The sequence below is a fragment of the Gossypium hirsutum genome, chromosome D08 (genome assembly GCF_007990345.1).
Source record: "Gossypium hirsutum isolate 1008001.06 chromosome D08, Gossypium_hirsutum_v2.1, whole genome shotgun sequence".
Classification (NCBI taxonomy): Eukaryota; Viridiplantae; Streptophyta; class Magnoliopsida; order Malvales; family Malvaceae; genus Gossypium; species Gossypium hirsutum.
The window spans coordinates 29,593,004-29,613,869 of NC_053444.1; the positions used below are offsets into that span (position 1 = coordinate 29,593,004).

At 34.8% G+C, this 20,866-nt stretch overlaps 1 protein-coding gene across 2 annotated transcripts; it reads left to right on the forward strand.

Annotated features, from left to right (window-relative positions):
* Window positions 1–695: 695 nt before the first annotated feature.
* LOC107890599 (NADH dehydrogenase [ubiquinone] 1 beta subcomplex subunit 10-B) lies at window positions 696–10,284 on the forward strand. 2 transcript variants are annotated; one of them, XM_016815110.2, is made up of 3 exons: window positions 696–1,057; window positions 1,413–1,467; window positions 9,909–10,284. In XM_016815110.2, the coding sequence occupies exons 1-2, from the start codon at window positions 769–771 to the stop codon at window positions 1,442–1,444; spliced, it is 321 nt and encodes a 106-aa protein (XP_016670599.2). In that variant the 5' UTR covers window positions 696–768; the 3' UTR covers window positions 1,445–1,467; window positions 9,909–10,284. The 2 variants fall into 2 exon arrangements, with proteins under 2 accessions (XP_016670599.2, XP_040955028.1); XM_041099094.1 differs by lacking the exon at window positions 9,909–10,284 and adding an exon at window positions 4,477–4,540.
* The last annotated feature ends 10,582 nt before the right edge of the window (window positions 10,285–20,866 follow it).

Genomic DNA, 20,866 nt, shown 5'->3' on the forward strand with positions numbered 1-20,866 from the left:
TGTTATTTTTTCTATTTAAAATAAATTTCATCAGGCAATATGCTTTTCAATATTATAAAAACTAAACCTTTATTCGCTAAACTAACTTAAATATAGTATACCATAACGTACAATCACTACTTTAATATGTACTACAACTTACCTGTGCATCCCATGAAAAGGCACACTAGTGTTTTAGTATATTACTTATGTAAATTAAAACAATAAAAATTAAAAACTAATTAAGAATTAAATATATATATAATATTAAAAATTTAACTTATATGCTAATTGAGTTAAAACTCAATCAACAAATTATTATATATTAATTTTTATTGTTTATGAAATCTAATATTAAAATTTTAATTATATTATTTTTAACAAAATTAATTTTAAACAAAACTTAAATACAATAAATGTGACTCACATCATTATTAAAGTCAACCTAATAGTATTACGAAAAGAATCAATTTAAAACTAAAATTTACCTTAATTATTTAAATATTACTTTATATATATTATAGATATTAAATACATAGACTATTTTTATAAATAATATAAAATATTTTCATTCATCCACGTCATAAACTATGGAAGTTAGAAATCTTCTTAACAGTCGACTTGGGTGGAAGAACTTATCATGTTTAAGCCCAACAACAAAAAAAAAGCAAGTCCACAAAATATAGTTATGTTTAAGCCCAACAAGAAAATCTCAAACCCCAAATACGAAACTTAAAATCCCCCGCAAATCTGGAGGAAGCACAGCGCAAAGCAAGAGCATAGAGAGAGATGGGGAGGAAGAAGGGAGTGCCAGAGTTCGAAGAAACCGGGCCAGATGACTTCGACCCGGCCAATCCCTACAAAGACCCGGTTGCCATGCTGGAAATGAGGGAGCATATAGTTCGAGAGAAATGGATCGACATAGAGAAGGCGAAGATCCTACGAGACAAAGTCAGGTGGTGTTACCGCATCGAAGGAGTCAACCATCTCCAGAAGTGCCGCCACCTCGTTCGCCTGTACCTTGACGCCACCCGCGGCATTGGTTGGGGCAAGGATGGCCGCCACCCGTCCCTCCACGGTCCTAATCTTTTTTATTTTAAATATATGCTACTTTTATTTTCTTTATTTCATTTAAGCTCGATTGATTTTTAATTGTATTACTTTCTCTTTTACTTCCTGAATAAATTTGAAAAAAAAAGATGAATAATTTTCGCCTATTTAGATCGTTTTCAATTGATTTTTTTTTCGTTTACTACTTCCTTTTATTTTTAACAACGTTTGAGGAAGTGAAATGCAACGCTAGGGGTAAAAGTAACGAAACGATTGAATGTTAAACCATTATTTTATTTGTTTTGGAATGAGTCAACATTGTTGTTTTGGGGAGGGAGTGTCTGAACTGTATTAATCATTGTGTTTAATGATTTCGGATATAGGTCCGAAGGTTGAGGAGGTTGAGTCAGAATGAGTGGCTGCTTTCAGCTAAGGAAGGTAATCTGAGGCCCTAATTCATTCTTTTTTATTATCTATTGAACCTTCTTTTTACCATTGTCTTGATCAAATTATTTCTTGCTATATTGTTGTTTGTGGAACTGTTTGGCTGAATTATGGGATTTGTGTAAAGAAAAAGCCTAAAACTATTTAGCTGAATCGTGCGACAATCATGCATTCTAAAGCAGAAATAGGTGGGAAAAGGAATGATTTATGTGGTGGCAAAAGCCCTTAGGAAATAGCCAAATTTAGATGTTTTCTTGTTTCTTAATCATCTTTGTGAGCGATGACTGTGTTCTGAATTCGGATCTACTTTGAGAAAAAGAGAACTGCAAACTGGCTTATTGAGACTCTTGTAATATTGACTATTAAGGGGCTATTCAGTGTGAGGCTACTACAACTACAGAGATGTTCATTTACTTAAACATGATATCTTAGTTTTATTTAATAATTTATTTTGCATTTGGTGGGATGGGGGTTTAAGGACTCCTGCAATGAGCTTATGTAATCAGTTAGGTGCAAACTGTAAGAATCTTTTATCATCTGGTAGTAGGACCAATGCATTATTAAGTATTAGGCCATTGAACCAGATAAGCTCATAAGTCAGAAACCTGAAGTCTCTTCTTATTACTTTTCAAGGTTAGTGAGCTCCAAATGTTTAATGTAATCTTTGGGGGAACATCACATGGGTGTGATAACTGTGCATGCAATTGGAATGGCTTCAATATACGTGATGTGTGCACTAAGTGCAGTAAATACATCTAGCAGGTTTGAGCAAATTACTCAGGAATCATTTTCAAGAAAGTTCAAGCTGCTATACTGTTCAATGTGGTTTTTTTTTCAATGAGGATTGAATTTGATTACTAGGACATTGGTTGCTATAAGCTTTGAGAACGGAAATGCAGAGTGCAAATTGATGGAAAAGAGATTCATAAATTTGAGAGTTATCTTCATGGACAGACTTTAGAGGATGTAATTCATGTAATGGAGTAGTTTGGATAAATTGAACTACAGCAATTGAGAATGTAATTTGATACTTGGTGCATGCATGGTCTTTTATATGGATCACATAATTAGAGACTTAGGATAGCACACAAAATATATAGGTGGCTGCATTGAAACACCATATTTTGTGTTCATAATTTGGTTGTATATGTGCCTAAACTTTGCATAACGTTGCTCTTAGGACAAGTTTGTTTTGCGGGAAATAGTTTTCATAAGATCATTTATGCAGTTTTTGGTGTTTCTTTTGAGGAAGGGTCGAGAAAAAAACGAATTTCGTGTCAATGAAAAATGACCTTCTTCAGAAATTGTCAATGCTTTTGAAAAGCATAAGACATCGGCTAGAAGTGAGATGTGATTTCCATTCTATTTCAGCAAGCGCATTCAAATTCCATCCATAAGGCATTTGAATGCCAACCCATTTTCTAGAAATTATTTTAAAGATCATCAAGAAAATAGAAAGTAAGTTTTCATAATCTTGGAAGACTAATTTTAGGATCATCAAGAAAACAATATAGTTTTAGTACTCCTGCACCATTCTCCCCGGTTTGGAAGTCTACCCTAGCAAGAAAACTTTTACAACTTCCAACATAAGTTTCTAGATAATCTCTCTTGAGCTCTTCTTCAACTATTTCAACCAGGGCATTCAAATTCCATCCATAAGAAATTAGTTTTAGTATTTTTAGTATCATCAAGAAAACAATATAATTTTAGTGCTTGCACCATTCTTCCCGGCTTGGAAGACTCGACCCCTCCGTTAGCCAGACTCAATAGTTGGGGGTTTATACCAATGTTGACACGATTTGACATGGATTCTGACATCGAATACGAATCAGATCCGACGAAAATCGACGGACGTGGTAGCAGGCAAACTAAGAAGAAAAACTAGGAGGAAAAGGAAACAAAAGGAGGAGGATACACGGCAGCGACAGAGATGATCGTTGGCACGTTTTGATCAGGGAGGTGTTGGTAGAGGAAAAGAAAAAAAATTGATGGGGGAGAAAGTGATAGGGGAGAAAGCCTAACGATGGCCAACACTCAACAGTAACAGGGAAAAAGAGAATGTGTTTAGTTGTTAGGGTTTTTCTTTACAAGGCTTTTTTTAATTTTTTTTTAAGTTGGTTGGGCCAAAAGTTATTAATAGGCCAAAATAATGTATAGGTGAAGCCTTAAAAAATTTTAAATATTATTATAAATTGGTTATTGCATATTAGGTTATAAAATATTAATATAAAGTTGAGGTTAATTTATATAAATATGCTGAAAATATTATTTTAAAAACTAGTCTGAATTTCTTAAAATTTATCGATGTACGTTATTTTTTTGAGAGAGAAAGGAAAACGTGCCACATAAGACGTGTTTTCAAGAGAGAACAAAAGCACGTCCTATAGGGCGCGTTTTCATTGCCACATCAGTGAAAGCGCGTTTTATAGGATGCACTTTCCTTTCAATGGTACTATTCCAATGGTAACTTTTCCAACGGCTAGTAGGTTACCCAGCTCCACGGCACCACTGTAAATCAAGTTATTCGTTTTTTATATATGTTATAGATATATTTGACGGTGCTAAGGCAGACATGACAACGAGTCTTCTAATCAGAAGAACATGTTTCATAAAACTCAAAACATTGGTGCGAGGAAGGAAAACGGAAGGGGTCTTCTAATCAAGTTGTGTTGTCCATGTCCACCGAAGGTGGTGATCTTGTTAGTTTAACTTGTTACACCCGAATGCTGTCACAAGTTATAATAGCGGGGTCATCGCCTTCGGTGGTGGTGGATAAGACGCATTACTTGATTGTACTGAAATGTCACTGTGTTTTTCTTCCTCATATTTATGGTTTGAGTTTTATAAAGTATCTATTTTTGATAAAAAAAACTCATTGTCGTGCCCACATAACCACTGTCAACTATAGCCCCATTTATGTTCCATCCCTTAACAGTTTAACATTTGTAAATTTCAAGCCTTTAGTTACACTTCAACCCCAAACTGTATAATTACCGTCAACAGGGACCTTGAGTTGCAACTCGATTCGGCTTCCGGGGTGATGGTTCCATACTCACATGACAGATGAAATTTGTAAGTTACCTAGCTCCACGACACCACCATAAATTCATACATTCTTTAAAACTATAACCATGTCTATCTAAAACACGGACAAAAATAAATCTACAAACTTTTAATTTCCAACCGCAAGAAAGAAAAAAGAAAAAAACAATTTTTGCCAAAGTGAAAATGCGTCCTTTAGGGCACATTTTCACTAACACATTAGTGAAAACACGTCTTGTCGGATGTGTTTTTCTTTCTCTCTCCAAAAAAAGCATAAATTGGTAAATTTTCAAAAAATCAGTATGGTTTTTCAATTAATTTCTTTTCAGCATATTCACATAAATCAGCCATAAAGTTAACACTTGTCATAAAAAAAAGAATTTAAAAATATTACTGTACGCATAATGACAATTAGGTTATAAAATATAAATGGATGCTTGTCGTCAAAGAAAAAAAGAATTTAAAATATTAATATACTTTACATAAAATTAGAGAGAGTAATAAATTTTACAATATAAACTTTCCAAATTTATTGAAGTGAATATGATTGTATTATTTTTGTCAAATTTATTATTCATTTGTCTTTTTACCTTATGATTCATAACATAGAAAAAAAACCAAGTGAAATCATTGATAAAAAATATATAAAGATGTTATCAACCAACGAACTAACACCGCTGTGGAAGCATGTGGAGTTGATAGAAGAAGCCAAATTTGGTGGTAATAAAAAGTTTTGTTGCCGGTACTGCGGTGCTGTGAAAACAGGATCATACACAAAAGTGAAAGCTCACTTATTGAAGATTGCTAATCAAGGCATTGAATAGTGTAAATTTGTTATTGATGAAATACTTCAAGAGCATAGAAGAGAACATGAAGCTGTTGAACGGAAGAAAGCAAACATGGCTATACAATCAAAACAGAAAACAGATTACATGTCACTTCCCCAGGGTCTGATCTAGTTCAGCCTAAAAAAAAGGAGCTTTGGAGTTGTCTTTCAGCGCAACAGACAAAGATGCAGTAGATAAGGAGTGTGCCCGAGCATTTTACACCAGTGCCATACCTTTTAATTTCGTAAGAAATCCTTGGCTTTGAAGTTGAGTTCTAAAGTTAGCAACTTCAAATTTAGCTGATTATGTACCTCCTACATTTGATCGACTTCAGATGACATTAGTAACTCAAGAAAGGACACATGTTGATAGGCTTCTTTTACTTATACGAGACACATGGAGAAAGAGGGGAACTTCTATATGTTTAGATGGGTGGTCTGATCTTCAACAAAGGCCTCTAATTAACATAATGCCAGCTTCTTTGAGTGGTTCAGTGTTTATCATGGTTGTTGATTCAAGTGACAAAACTAAAGATGCTGAATATATAGCAAGCTTGTTCATTGAGGGCATCGAAAAGATCGGAGTAGAAAATATCGTGCAACTCTATAATGCATCCAATTTCAATGTGCAGGTGCGTTGATTGAATCAAAGATTTCTCATATTTTTTGGGCTCGTGTTGTTCATTGCTTGAACATGGCATTAAAAGCTATTTGTGAGCCTTTTGATAAATCATCTCATTATTTGGAATGTAAATGGGTGAAAGATTTGTTGGATGAGGTGCATAAAGTGAACTGCTTTATCCTAAATCATAACTTGTCACGATCTATTTTCAATAGATATTCAAATGTGAAATTATTGAAGGTCGTCGAGACTAGGTTTGCTTCTAACGTTATCGTGGTTGAGTATTTGATGAAAGTGAAAGAAGCTTTGGAAAAAACGATGATGGACCTAGATTGGAAAGGGTTTAAGGTTAATGGAAAAAACCCTGTTGAGCTGAATGTAATGAAGATTAGAGATTTATTACTTAGTGAAACATGGTGGGACAAAATTGATTTTCTGTTAAAGTTCACATAGCCTATGATTGAATTTTTGAGGGAAGCTGATAAAGATAGAGCTATATTGCATCTAATCTATGACAAGTGGGGCTCAATGATAGAAAAAACTAAGGAAATAATTTTTTATCGTGAGGTCCAAGACTTGATAATTGGGCATTCAAAGATTTTTGATGCAATCCAAAAATTTCTTGAGAAGAGGTTATTAGAAGTAAAACACCTATTCACTACATGACTCACTCGCTAGTTCCTAAAATTATACTACAAAATGGCTTCAAGGCGGAAGTAGTGGCTTCCCAAGAAAAGCTCCAAATGAAGACGAAGAAGTCACATTGCTTAGAGATAAATGTTTTTGAGAGTTCTTCACCGATGAAGATGATATTCAAAAGGTGTGCTCTGAATATGGTGCCCTTTCTTGTGGGTTGGGTTACTTGAGTTAACCTCATGTCATTCCAACAAGAGGGTATGGAGACCTTTTGTCTTGGTGGGCTAACTACGGTGCAACCACACCCTTGCTTTTAGGCTTCTTTCTCAACCTGCATTTTCTTCTTATTGTGAAAGAAATTGGAGTACTTATTCCTTGATACAAACCATCAAGAGGAACAAATTGTTATCATCTACCCTTGAAGTTTTGGTTTTTGTACATTCAAATCTTCATTTTCTGTTAGTACAAAATAGGTCCAACTTCATTTTGGGATATAGGTATGCAAATCATTTTTATAATTAATTATATTTAAGCAAATTATTAAACTATTTTTACTTTAATTTTTTCAATAAAAAATTAATAGGTGGAGATAATATGAAGAGAACTTGCTCGAAGTTGTAGATCTTTCATTGAATGATCCTAAAATAGAAATTGTAGCTTTCAACTTAGTAGGGGAAGAAAGAAACGACGATGATTGTGGCAAGCGAGTTGAATAATTTTGAAGACTTATATATTTTTATTAGCTTAAAATTTTAGTTTATTATATTTTTTTTACTTTTACCGAATGTGTTATGTTATTATGATACGTTAAATCTTTTGGGTTTTGGTATTTCAAACTTTGATTATATTAAAATGTTTAATTTAAATGTTATTAAATTATATTTTTTTAAATGTTAGATGTGTCCTATTACCGTGTCCAACTTTTGGTAAGTGTCCAAGTATCTGTGTCTAAAATTCGGACAGTGTCTCTGTGTTCGAAATTTCAAGAATTACCATGTTCGCCACTTGGATTCATACCCGTGTCGCATGTCCAGTTAACATAGCTCGACCCTGATAGAAAACTTTCACCACTTCATAAATTTCTGGATAATCTCTCTTGAGCTCTTCTTCAACTATCCAAGTGCTTCATGCTAACAAGTTTACCCAGCCCTTTCACCTAAAATCTCCTATACTGATTACTTAATTTTAGTTTTTTTAACAACGAACAAGTCTTCAAGAACATCTGTTTAGCCTTAGGAAACTTCTGAAGCTTATCTGAAATTTCACCAGCATATGCACCAAGACCTTTACAGATAAAAATTACAAACATGGAAAAATAGGCTGCCATTCAAATAATCATTTGTCCTTGGGTAAGTATCAAAAAGTTCACACTGACCATATTTAGAAGTTGAGCATCAAGTTGGGCATTCTATTTCAGAAGCAAGATGCGACTGCCATTTTATTCAGCAAGAGCATTCAAATGCCATCCATAAGGCACCTGAATGCCAACCCATCTTCCAGAAATTAGTTTCAAGATCATCTAAACAAACAACAAAAAGTATTGTTATGGGTCAAAATAGGTAGTTGACCTTAGTGGCAAGTGGCAGTTTGGTAATTAGTACTCCAAAGTTTGTTATCTAATTGTAGATGCACTACCTTATGGTATGAGAAATGAAATGAAGAAAGTATTCTTTTTCACGTAATCTTATTTTCTTCTCTAAAACGCTCTCCCTTCTCTTTTCTTTTCTCCTTCCTCCCTTCTCTTTCTTGTGTAATTCTTCATTGTAAGTTTTAGGCTTGCATTGTTGGTATCCAAGCTAATCATCATGTCTCCCAGTTGCAATCATGTGGTGTGGGCAGTGATGTTATTGCAATGTGAGCCTGGGGCGATTAAGCTAGCTCAAAGCCAACTAGTGTGGGTGCTGGGACTGTAAAGTGTAGTGGATTGTTCAATTGCAAGTTGTGGGACTTGGATCCCACAAGGTTATGGCATTTCCTAGTGGGGTTTATATGGACCTAGGCTCTCCAATCTCTATAGCTAGTTTTTGGGGTGTGGCTCTCTAACGGTCTGTATCAATTGGTATTAGAGCCGTCACTAGGAGTTTTAAAAATGGTATTTTCAAAGGCAGACGAACCACTACCACGAGCATAAGATGTCCTATGAGAAGACACCTTGCCTTCCTCTTCAGTATTTCCACAAAATTAAAGATATCGGAATTGTCTTAGTGGCTTATGCTGAAAGTAATGCCTTCAAGCTGGGGCATAATTCTCTTGTTGATACATGGAGTGCAAGTTGTATTGTAATTGAGATAACTACTTGGAAGGCTCCTTGGAATCAACAAAGTCTAGAGCTTGCTGCATTCTTCTATGCCAATACAACAAAGTCTCGTTTACCTACTCTAAAACGGTTTCCACTACGATGTTTCTACCATGCTAGAATGTCATCCTTGAGGACAAGGATGTTTTGAAGAGTGGGGTATTGTTATGGGTCAAAATAGGTAGTTGACTTTAGTGGTAGTTTGGTAATTAGTAGTCCAAAGTTTATTATATAATTGTAGATGCACTATCTTATGGTATGAGAAATGAAATGAAGAAGGTATTCTCTCTCGTTCTCTTATTTTCTTCTCTAAAACACTCTCCTTCGCTTTTCTCTTCTTCTTCTCCTCCTCCTCCTCCTCCGGAAAATATATATATATTTTTTTCAAATTTGAAAGCCATTTTTTATGGAACAAGTCAATTCATAAAACAACTTTCTTTTATGTTGCTGAATGTACTGTTTGGTCTCCTTTTGACATTTTCAAATTCAGTTTATCTGCTGTTACTTGATGCCTGTGTTCTCTTCCTAGTTGATAGAAGCTTGATGATTAGCGCTGACATCCTGGGTGGTTTATTATATAAAGACTATTCTTTTAGGAGAAATATCTGGTTATGTTCTTATATCATTCCGGTTTCATTTAAATATTTCTTTAAATATATCCTTAAAGATATGCTTCGAAAGATAAGTAGATACTTTTGGTGCAAAAGAAATTAAGTTGCGCAAGTAATGTGGCAAATAGACCACACTCTTATTCATTGTGCCCCTTGGAATCGTTGATAATACACAGTTGGAACTCCTTTCTGTCTTTTCTGAATATGTCAAATGGTCGGTTCAGTCTCCATTAATTTTATGTGGTATGATTACTGAATTGTGTATTTGTGATCACAATGATTCAAACCAATCTCCATACATGTCAATATGACTCCTTAATGGTACAAGGAGTAAAATTTCCCTTTTGTGTTAACTTGAAGAACTTGCAAGAACAGAATTAATATAATGTTTCATTGTTGCAGGGACTGAGTTTGGCCTGCAGACGTGAGGGATCTGAGTAACTGTTCAATGAAATGGCTGTTATTCTTGTTTTTATTGTAAGAGTGTTTAGAATCCAAAATCTTGCTATCCATAACCGTACATCAGGTAATGAAATAAGTTTGTTGTCATTTCCCTGTTTGATTGCTGATGTGATAAGAGTTGGAAGACAATACATATTTTTTCTGCTATATTTGAGAATTTGAACTGTTGCATCCTACTGCAAAATGAGATCTGATGCGACCTTAATAAGTCAACAGCTTTGAATCTTAAGATGCTCTCAACTTGTAGTTTGACCAAGTATAGATACATGATTGGCTATTTATATATACATAAATATGCTTCGAGCTATTGCGATTATCTTTTTGCTTGGTATGCCTACTATGAAAGCATTAGGAGGATTCGATATTTTGAACTTGGGACTTGAATTTATCACCCAAGTTCGGATATATTTGATGGGGTAATTATATTGGTTTAACTGATCTTTGTTTTCATCTTAAAAGAATTTATTTAAACTTTATTGAATTTTCTACAGTTTTCTTATTTATCCTGTTGATTTTAATATTTGGATTACATATCATGAATGAAATTGATAGAAGATAAAGACAGATAAAATATAATAAAAGAATAGTGAAGATAAGAAATATGACGTAAGAGATACTGACTAGATCGTTTGTATTACATTTATTTCATGAAATGCTTCACATAATTTTCTTTTGAAGAAAATGTTTTTCGAAATATATGATGTTTGGATGGTAAGATTGATTTTTATTGTTTGGTTATTTTGAATTTTTTTATATATATGATCATGTGACATTATCATTAATATATAGTTTAAATACATAAAAATAGAATTATTTACCACTAAAATATTAATATAATTAAACTACTATTTTTATGTTTTATCATGTGTGAATTGTACTAGAAAATTCAACATTGGTACAATTTGAAATATTTATTGAGTTTTTATATAATGACTAGAGAACTCATAGATACCGGTTTTGAAGTTGATGAATCATTAAGGCATTATTGCTTTCTGTATGTGTAGCCGGAATAGAAGTGAATTTTCCAACTTTATCTCTTTCCTTTTGGGATCACTTGTTTACCAGTTTGTTTTTGAAGCTTTTGAGTGTATTATAGATTTTGTGGTTTTAACCTTTTTTTTAATATTTTTATTTGTCTTATGTTATTGATTTTTGTCATTATTACGTGGGCAAAAGATTTTTTTTTTATCATTCCTCAATATAATTTAAGATAGTTCGTTTCTATTTTGGTCATTTTATTTTATTTTTGTCAATTTAGTTACTTTAATTAAGATAATTGTTCGAATTATTATTGTCATTAAAAATTTCTTTAATTCATTAAAGAATTGCTGACTTGACTTTTTTTTTTTACTAAAGTTAGGGTTTTTTTAATAATTAATCCAAAATATTTGTTTGGTTTATTTGTGATGTAAGATTAAAGTTGGTAAGTTTTCCATTTTTCTTTTTTCTTGTTTGTTTTCTAGAAAAAATAACAGAGGAAAATTATTATAGTTTCGACTCTTAAAACAACCCAATCCCAATTTCACTTACAACTTGACATCCTCATCACTATTTATCTCATCTTGGTTCTAGCTTATTGTTTGCCATGGAGTTCTTCTTAGCAATTAAAATCAAGTTTCTATTGCGAATTCAATTTTTCAAGAAATCAAGCAAGCATTAACAATCCAATAATATTTACAGAGTTAAATTCATCTTAGCAACAAGTTGCACCAAAATTAACAATTTTATTATAATTTTAAAAAAATGAAATTGTCAAAAAAAAAAAAAAGAAAAAAGTATCGACTGGCAATGGAGAAAATAGCATTATTATCAAAGGTTTTGACATTGAAAACGTCGTTGCTGTCGTTGAATAAGTGCGTAACAATTGATAAATGATAATTTTGTATATGATTTTCAACCACATTCTCAACTTTTTTTTATAATTTAAAAATTAAAAGAAAATTGACAAAGTTGAAGATAAGTCGAGAGATTTTTTCTTCATTTTATTGTTAAAATATTAATTAAAGAAAAATTTGAAGTTTTAGTAATTTAATTTTGTTTCCTGCATTTGTAATACTAGTAGTAATAGCCTCGTTTACTAGCTATTGTCCATAAGTGAGGTTGGATTGTTTTAAAAGGGTCAAAACTGTTCTCATTTTTCTCCATTACTTTTCTCGAGAAACAAACAAGAAAAATAAGGAAAACGAGAATACTTACAAGCTTTAGTCTTATGTTGCAAATAACAAAAAAAAAGTGCTTTGGACTAATTACAGAGAGGTCTCTAGGTTTAGTCAAAAAAAAAAACGCCATATTAGTAATCCGTTAGTGGATTGATTACCAGAATTTTTAATGGTAACGACTAATTCGAACAATTATCTTAATTGGAGTAACTAAATTGACAAAAAAAATTAGAGTGACTAACAAAAAGCGACGCTATTCTATTAAAGTCACGTTGCCCTATAATGTATTGTAAAGTTATTTTAATTTGAATAACTTATGTGACTTTATCTTCTCTTCACTCAGTTTCATTTGATAAAATTTAGACTAAATTTGATAGATTTTTTTAAGCCAAACTAATTTATTTATTTTTTCACTTGAGATATGATAAAATTACAAAAATAACTAAATATTAAAAAATAAAATAAAATAAAATTGTGGGCCGACTTTGATTGTATCCTAAATACGAAGGTAATAATTGGGCGTAAAATTTCAAAGCAAAATATGATATAATAAATTGAGCTCTCGAAATAATCTAAAGTTGAAAAGAAGAAAGAGGTCATGCATAATTAAAGTGCCCAAAAATAGTTTTAATATTGAAGATGGTATTATTGGATAAAATAGGAAAAATATATTGTAATTTTAAAGGGAGATGTAAATTCAAATATTGAAGATAGCAATAAATCCCAAACAGCAATGTAACATATAAAATGTTAGATGTTAAGAAATACTGCGGAGAATAACACAAAACAATTTTGGAGTCATCTTATTGAAGAATAAAATAGGCTTTTATAAAGCCATACAAGTAACAAATTTAACAAAATTTCAGCTCACTAAGCACTTATTCTGCTAACAACCAAGACTAATTCAAAATAGCTAAAATAACAAACTTTAAAGAATAGTTCAAAAAACTTCCAACAATCCCTCCCTTGAACTTATTGCCTAAGCAAATTAGTTCAAAACTGCAGCAGCACAAAAACCCAGTTTCTCACGAAACTTCTCAAAAGCATCTAACTTGATGGGCTTAGTCATTAGATTTGCAAGTTGGTCTTGAGTCCTACAGAAAACTAACTCAACAACACCATCCTTAGGAAGATCTCTGAGAAAATGAAACCTTACTCGTATATGCTTGGAACGACCATGTAAAACTGGATTCTTTGACAGCTTTATAGTTGAAGTATTATCACACATTAATGTATTATAATCAGTCTGCACATGAACAATTTCTTTTAAAATTCTTCTCATCCAAATAACTTGGCAAGCACACGCAGCTGCTGCTACAAATTTAGCCTCAGTGGTTGATAAAGTGATTATGGGTTGCTTTCTTGATGACTAGGCTACTGCTCCCCCACACATCATGAATACATAACCCGAAGTGCTCTTGCTATCCTCCTTGTCTTCAGCGTAATCACTATCTGTATAAGCCACCATTTCACTTGCTCCTCCTTTCTTGTAAAAAACACCATAATTCGTAGTTCCTTTTAAGTACCTCAAAACTCTTTCTGCTGCTGCAAAATGTAGTTGTGTAGGATTCGCCATAAAACGACTAATAAGACTCACAATAAACATAAGATCGGGTCTAGTAGCTGTAAGGTACATCAAGCTTCCCACCATTTGCTTGAACTGTGTTGCATCTACTTTGATTCCTTCTTTATCCGCATCAATCTTTTGGCCAGGACCAATTGGATTACGAACATAATTGCTTTCTTCCATGCTAAAACGACTTAAACTTTCAAGTGCATATTTTCTTTGGCATATAGAAACACCATCAGCCCTTTGCAACACCTCAATTCCAAGAAAGAATCTCATCTTTCCTAAATTTGTCATGTCAAACTGCTTTTTCATAGAATTTTTGAACTCATACAACATCACCTCATCATCACTAGTGAACAACAGATCATTTACATAAATACTTTCAATTAGAATTTTACCTCATTTTCTTTTTAAGGAAAAGTGTGTGCTCATTAGGACTCCTTTTGAATTCTTCCTTGATGAAATAGGACTCAATTCGACTAAACCAAGCTCTCAGTGCTTGTTTTAGTCCGTAAAGAGCCTTTTGTTATTTATAGACCATATGTTCACTCCCTTTCTTTTCATATCCTTTTTGCTGCTCCACGAACACATTTTCCTTCAATTCCCCATGCAAGAATTCAGATTTGACATCTAACTGGTAGAGATTCCACCCTCTTTGTGTAGCAAAAGCAATGATCATTCTCACTGTATCCATCCTAGCCACAGGTGCATATACTTTGTATAATCTATTCCATGCTATTGGGAGTAGTACACCATTCACACTTTTATAAAAAACCACATCACGGCTCACAATAATTTTCTTTGCAACTGGATCATACATTATGTACCCTTTAGATTCGTCACTGACCCCGAGTAGTACACAATTCACACTTTTATCTTCAAGTTTTGTTCTCTTAGCATCTAGTATTTGGACATGTCCCACACAACCAAACACTCGAAAATGCTCCACTAAAGGTTTTTTTCCGCTCCATGCTTCTTCTGGGGTCACATCCTTCACAGCTAAAGTAGGTGATCGATTTAAGACATGAACCGCCCACCTACCAGCTCCTGCCCAAAAAATTTTAGGTACTTTCTTCTTTGATAGCATGGCCCTCACCAAATTCATCACTGTGCGATTCTTGCACTCGACTACTCCATTTTGTTGTGGAGTGTAGGCTGTTGTCAGTTGTCTCTTCACACCTTGTTGCTTACAAAAATCATTGAATTCTGCAGAATTGAACTCCCCTCCTCTACCTGTTCTCAAGCACTTAATAGACATTCCAATCTCTGTTTCTACAAGAGTCTTGAAACGTTTAAAGTGATAAAAGGTTTTTGACTTCTCCAAAAGAAAATAAATCCATATCTTTCAAGAAAAATTATCAATGAAACACAATAAGTACCTTTTGTGACTGCTATAGGCAGGTGTAATTGGGCCGTAGAGATTTGCATGAACTAGTTGTAATCTCTCTGTTGCTCTCTAGTGGCTCCTCTTGGGAATGGGAATCTGGTGTTTCTTGCCTTTCATACGTGCATCACAAATGACATTTGTATCTACAATTAGCGGCAAACCAACCATCATTTCTTTATTTTGTAATGTACGCAGACCTTTGTAGCTAAGGTGACCATAACGATGATGCTAGAGCTTGGACTGATCTGTGGTGCTGATATGCAAAAACTTTTCTTCTTTTACTTTGACGGGTGAATCAATAATCAACTTAAATATCATGTTTGGAGCCATGATGGATTCCGTCATTTTTTCCTTTTGTGGATGGTAAATGCTACACACACCATCTTTAAACAACACTTCCAATCCCTTTTCTTGCAACTGACCCACGCTTAAAAGATTGTTTTTGAGTTCCAGTACGTAATACACATTACAAATAACACAACTAATGCCTTTCAAAACCAGCTTCACAACTCCCTTTCCAATCACCTTCATTTCTGTATTGTTTCCTAGCTTGAAAACATGAGAGAAAGTTGTACCCAAGCTTGCAAACATACCCTGATTCGCACACATGTGGTTTGAGCATCCAAAATCTAAAAACCACACATCACTTCTTTTGTCTTCATGGAGCTCCTCATATGCCATTAGCAACAACTCATCTTCATCTTCCTCTTCTACCTCTACATAATTTACTTCTTTATTCCATATCGGACATTCATACTGAAAATGTGTTGACACTTTTAGCATAAACAAAAGCAGAATCGAATGAAAGCAAAAAAGGAAGAAAAATGAAATGTGAAAACTCAGCAAAAATTGTAACTGAAAGTCATCATGATTTTTCATTCAAATTTGAATATATGAAGGTTACAAAAAATGTTTGACAGTTACCTACTAACTTAACTGCTCTTACTTAACACATATTAAAATAATGCAAGTTGATTACAAAAGAAAGCTGGCATACCAGCTATTACATCAGTCAATCTTTCCTACTAACTTAGCTAACTCATTACAAAGATTTAGACTAAGTTCCATTGGAACAAAATATTCGAAAAGTAATTCTATAACTGAACCAACTCCATTTCTTTGCCACAAAATAGTATAGCAGCTAAACTTGTACAATTTGCTGCTGCTGGTCTTTTGACCAATTTGTTGCTGCTGGTCCTCTGTTGCACTGCAGGCCACGGGTTCAACACTTCTCCTTGGACTATATGCAACAAACACCAATATTTTATTTTAATACATTAAATCGGTTGGCTCCCAATGGCTTGGTTAAAATGTCAGCCAACTGAATTTCTGAACTGCAATGGACTAAGCTAACCTCCCTCGATTGCTCAGCTTCTCTAACAAAATGAAATTTAATTTTGAAGTGTTTAGTCTTGCCATGGAAGACTGGATTTTTGGCTATGGCCACAGCTGATTGATTATCCACCCTGATCTCAGTAGGTTGAACTTGACTTTCATTCAAATCATCCAAAATCTTCCTAAGCCAAATGGCCTGATTCACTGCTGCTGCAGCTGAGATATACTCTGCCTCTGCTGTGGATTGTGCAACACTTTGTTGCTTCTTTGAACTCCAGCTAAAAACACTCGAGCCTAGAGTAAAGAAGTAACCTGAAGTACTTTTCATATCATCAACTGACCCTGCCCAATCATTATTAGAGTAGCCAACAAGTTTCAGCTCCTTTGTCCTCCACAACTTCACACCAGCATCGATGGTTCCTTTAACATACCTTAACACCCTTTTTGCTGCCTTTAAATGAGCCATGTTACTGCAATGCATAAATTTTGAAAGAAGACTAACAGCATAGACAATGTCTGGTCTAGTTGCTGTCAAATAAAGTAAGCAGCCAATTAAGCTTCTATATGCTTTCTCATCTACTCGATCATGCTCACTGGTACTTGACAACTTCTCCCCCAATGCAACAGGTGTAGTAACTGGTTTGCATTTCAGCATGCAAAATTTCTCCAGCACCTTGGAAGCAAATGTCTGCTGACTTATAAAAATACCATCACTTCCTTGTTTTATCTCCATGCCAAGAAAGTAGGTCATCAGACCAAGATCAGTCATTTCAAAGACTTCTTGCATCTGTTTCTTGAAGTCTTCTATAAGTTCATCTTTGCAACCAATGACCAGCAGATCATCAACATACAAGGAAACAATTAACAAGGTTTCCTTCTGATCCTTTTTAACATAGAGTGTAGGCTCACTGACACTCTTAGTAAACCCGAGCCTTGCTAGGTAGCCATCAATCCTCTCATACTAGGCCCTTGGAGCCTGTTTTAGGCCATATAAGGCCTTTTTCAACTTGTAGACCTTCTGTTTTTCACCAGAGACATTAAAACCCTCAGGTTGCTCTATGAAAATTTCTTCATTAAGAAAGCCATTTAAAAAGGCTGACTTAACATCTAAATGATGCACCTTCCAGTGCTTTTGAGCTGCCAAAGCAAGTAGCAATCTAATAGTATCCAGCCTTGCAACAGGTGCAAAGGTTTCAGAAAAATCAACCTCTTGCTGCTGACTATACCCTTTAACAACCAGCCTGGCTTTATGTTTGTTCAGAGAGCCATCTGCATTGTTCTTAATTTTATAGACCCATTTCACACCTATGATTTTTCTGTTTTCAGGTCTAATGACAAGCTCCCAAGTGTCATTCTTCTGAATCATTCTAAACTCAGCTTCCATAGCATCTTGCCAACACTTTTCTCTTGCAGCTTCATCAAAGCATGAAGGCTCTACCAGAGTTACTGCACATCTTTCATAGATGTTTGCTAGTGTCCTGGTGCCTCGAACAGGTTCATCATCATAGCCATCTTCAGTTACTGCTTCATTTTCAGCTTACTGCAAATCAACATCAATTTGATCTGCCTCAGGCAAATTTGCTTCAATTCCATCCCATTTCCAGCTACTACCTTCACTGAATTTTACATCCCTGCTCACTACAACCTTATTGGTCAGTGGATCAAAAACTCTATATCCTTTCTTCACATTGCTGTAGCCAACAAACACCCCTGGCATGGACCTCCTGTCCAACTTGGTTTTTTTCTCCTTAGGTACTAACACATAACATAAGCAACCAAATACCTTCAAATGTGAGACAAGGTTTCTGTCCAAACCAGACTTCAAAGGGTGTTTTACCTTTCACTGCATTAGTTGGCAGCCTATTCAACAGGTAAACAGCTGTATTCACAGCTTCAGCCCAAAAAATGTTAGGCATTTTAGCCTCGAACAACAGACACCTAGCCATATCAAGGACTGTTCTGTTTTTTCTTTCACAGACACCATTTTGTTGTGGTGTATACACAGTAGTCAATTGGTGTTGAATTCTAGCATCATCACACAGTTTTTGAAACTTTTGAGATGCATACTCAGATTCATTGTCAGACCTCAAGCATTTCAGTTTGCAATTTGCTTGGTTTTCAACCAAGGCTTTAAATTTGCAGAAAGAATCATAAACATCTGACTTATGCTTTAAAAAATTCACCCAACAGAACCTTGAATAATCATCAATGAAGAGTACAAAGTACCTGCTGCCATTTAAGGAGGTAGTCCTCATTGGTCCACAGATGTCTGTATGAACAAGCTGAAGCTTTCCCTGTGCTCTACATGCTTTGTTGACTGGAAAAGGTAATCTGGTCTGTTTGCCTAGCTGACAGACCTCACACACAGCATCTCTTGGCTCGATTTTGGATATGTCACTGACCAAGTCCATTTTATGCATCATACTCAGTGAATTCTAATTCACAGACCCATTCTCCTGTGCCACAGATCTGTTTCATCAGACTGAGATGCATATGCCTTAGCCTGAAGCTGATTCACATCAACAATGAAGGTTTTGTCTTGCATAGCCACCATGGCTAATACTTCACCAGCAGCATTTTTGATCAAACAATTTTTTCCTTCGAAAATCAGAGAATAACCTTTCTCCAATAGCTGGCCAACACTCAGCAAGTTTTGGTTAATGTCAGGTACATAGAGAACCTCTGAAATGATTTTAATACCTGACTTAGTATTTATCAAAGCCTTGCTTTTTCCTTTTGCCTCCAGCAGCTCTCCATTGCCAATTCTGACTTTGGACTTGAAAGTGGTGTCAAGCTCCTTGAATATACTCTTCTCAGAAGCCATATGGTGGGTACATCCACTGTCAATCAACCATATTTTGCTGACTTTGCTCGTGTTTCAACTTCTTGTGTTTCAACTTCTTCTGCAGCTTGAGCTTGGTTTTGATACTGTGGTTGTGCTTTTGGTTTGTTTTTACAGACTTTTTCAATGTGGCCAAATTGCTTGCAGGCTCTACATTGAATATCTGGTCTGTACCAGCAGTATTTCTCAAGGTGAGTAGTCTTTTTGCAATGGACACAAGGTGGGAACTTCTTTCTGGCAGGTTCTCTCTTCTTATTCTCAATCCAAGGCTTCTTGCCTTTGACATTCAAATTTGAACTTGAGCTTTCTCTGCTTTTAGCCTGAAAAGCTCCTTCATAGTGGTCTTCTTGCCTATTTTCCCTTCTTTACTCTTGAGCATAAAGAGCATTTATAAGCTCTGTCAAAGGGATTGTTGACAAGTCTCTTGAATCTTCCAGAGAAGAAATTTTTGCTTCATACTTCTCTGGCAAGGTTGTTATGACTTTCTCAACCACTCTTTGGTCACTAAATTCTTCCCCAAGCAGCCTTATATTGTTGATAGTAGCCATGATTCTGTCAGCATACTGCTTGATGGTTTCTGAGTCCTTCATCTTCAGGTTTTCAAAGTCTCTTCTCAAGTTTATCAGCTGCTGTTGCCTGGTCTTATCAGACCCCTGAAACTCCTCCTTGAGTTTGTCCCAGGCCTGTTTTGGAGTGTCAAAGGCCATTATCCTTGTGAAAATAACATCAGAGACTCCACTTTGAAAGCATGACATAGCCTTGTATTTCTTGGCACAATCTTCACTATGCTGCCTGATCTGAGCTATGGTCGGGTTAGCTCTTAGTGATGGTGGCTCAGTGTCGTTGAGAACAACATTCCACAGGTCATGTGCCTACAGGTATGTTCTCATTTTCACTGCCCAGATGTTGTAATTTTCACCAGCAAAGACCGGTGGAGGAGGTGGTGTAAAACTCATTTTCAGCAACCAAAAAACAACTTTTTTTCTTCTTTTGTTTCAAGCACAACTTGCTCAAAGACAGTGTACAACCAAGGCCCTCAAAGACTGAAAGCTCTAGATACCATGTTGACACTTTTAGCATAAACAAAAGCAGAATCGAATGAAAGCAAAAAAAGAAGAAAAATGAAATGTGAAAACTCAACAAAAATTGTAACTGAAAGTCATCATGATTTTTCATTCAAATTTGAATATATGAAGGTTACAAAAAATGTTTGACAGTTACCTACTAACTTAACTGCTCTTACTTAACACATATTAAAATAATGCAAGTTGATTACAAAAGAAAGCTGGCATACCAGCTATTACATCAGTCAATCTTTCCTACTAACTTAGCTAACTCATTACAAAGATTTAGACTAAGTTCCATAGGAACAAAATATTCGAAAAGTAATTCTATAACTGAACCAACTCCATTTCTTTTCCACAAAATAGTATAGCAGCTAAACTTGTACAATTTGCTGCTGCTGGTCTTTTGACCAATTTGTTGCTGCTGGTCCTCTGTTGCACTGCAGGCCACGAGTTCAACAAAATGTCCTAAATTGTGACATTTATAACATTCAACAATTGCCTTGTTGAAGGTTGTTCTTCCTCGTCCTCGTCCTCTGCC

What these genes read in the sequence shown, in the direction of transcription:
- LOC107890599 (XM_016815110.2), top strand. Translation starts at nt 769, where the DNA reads ATGGGGAGGAAGAAGGGAGTGCCAGAGTTCGAAGAAACCGGGCCAGAT. An exon ending in CCGCCACCCGTCCCTCCACG is followed by an intron (nt 1,058 to 1,412) that starts GTCCTAATCTTT and finishes TTTCGGATATAG; the next exon opens with GTCCGAAGGTTGAGGAGGTT.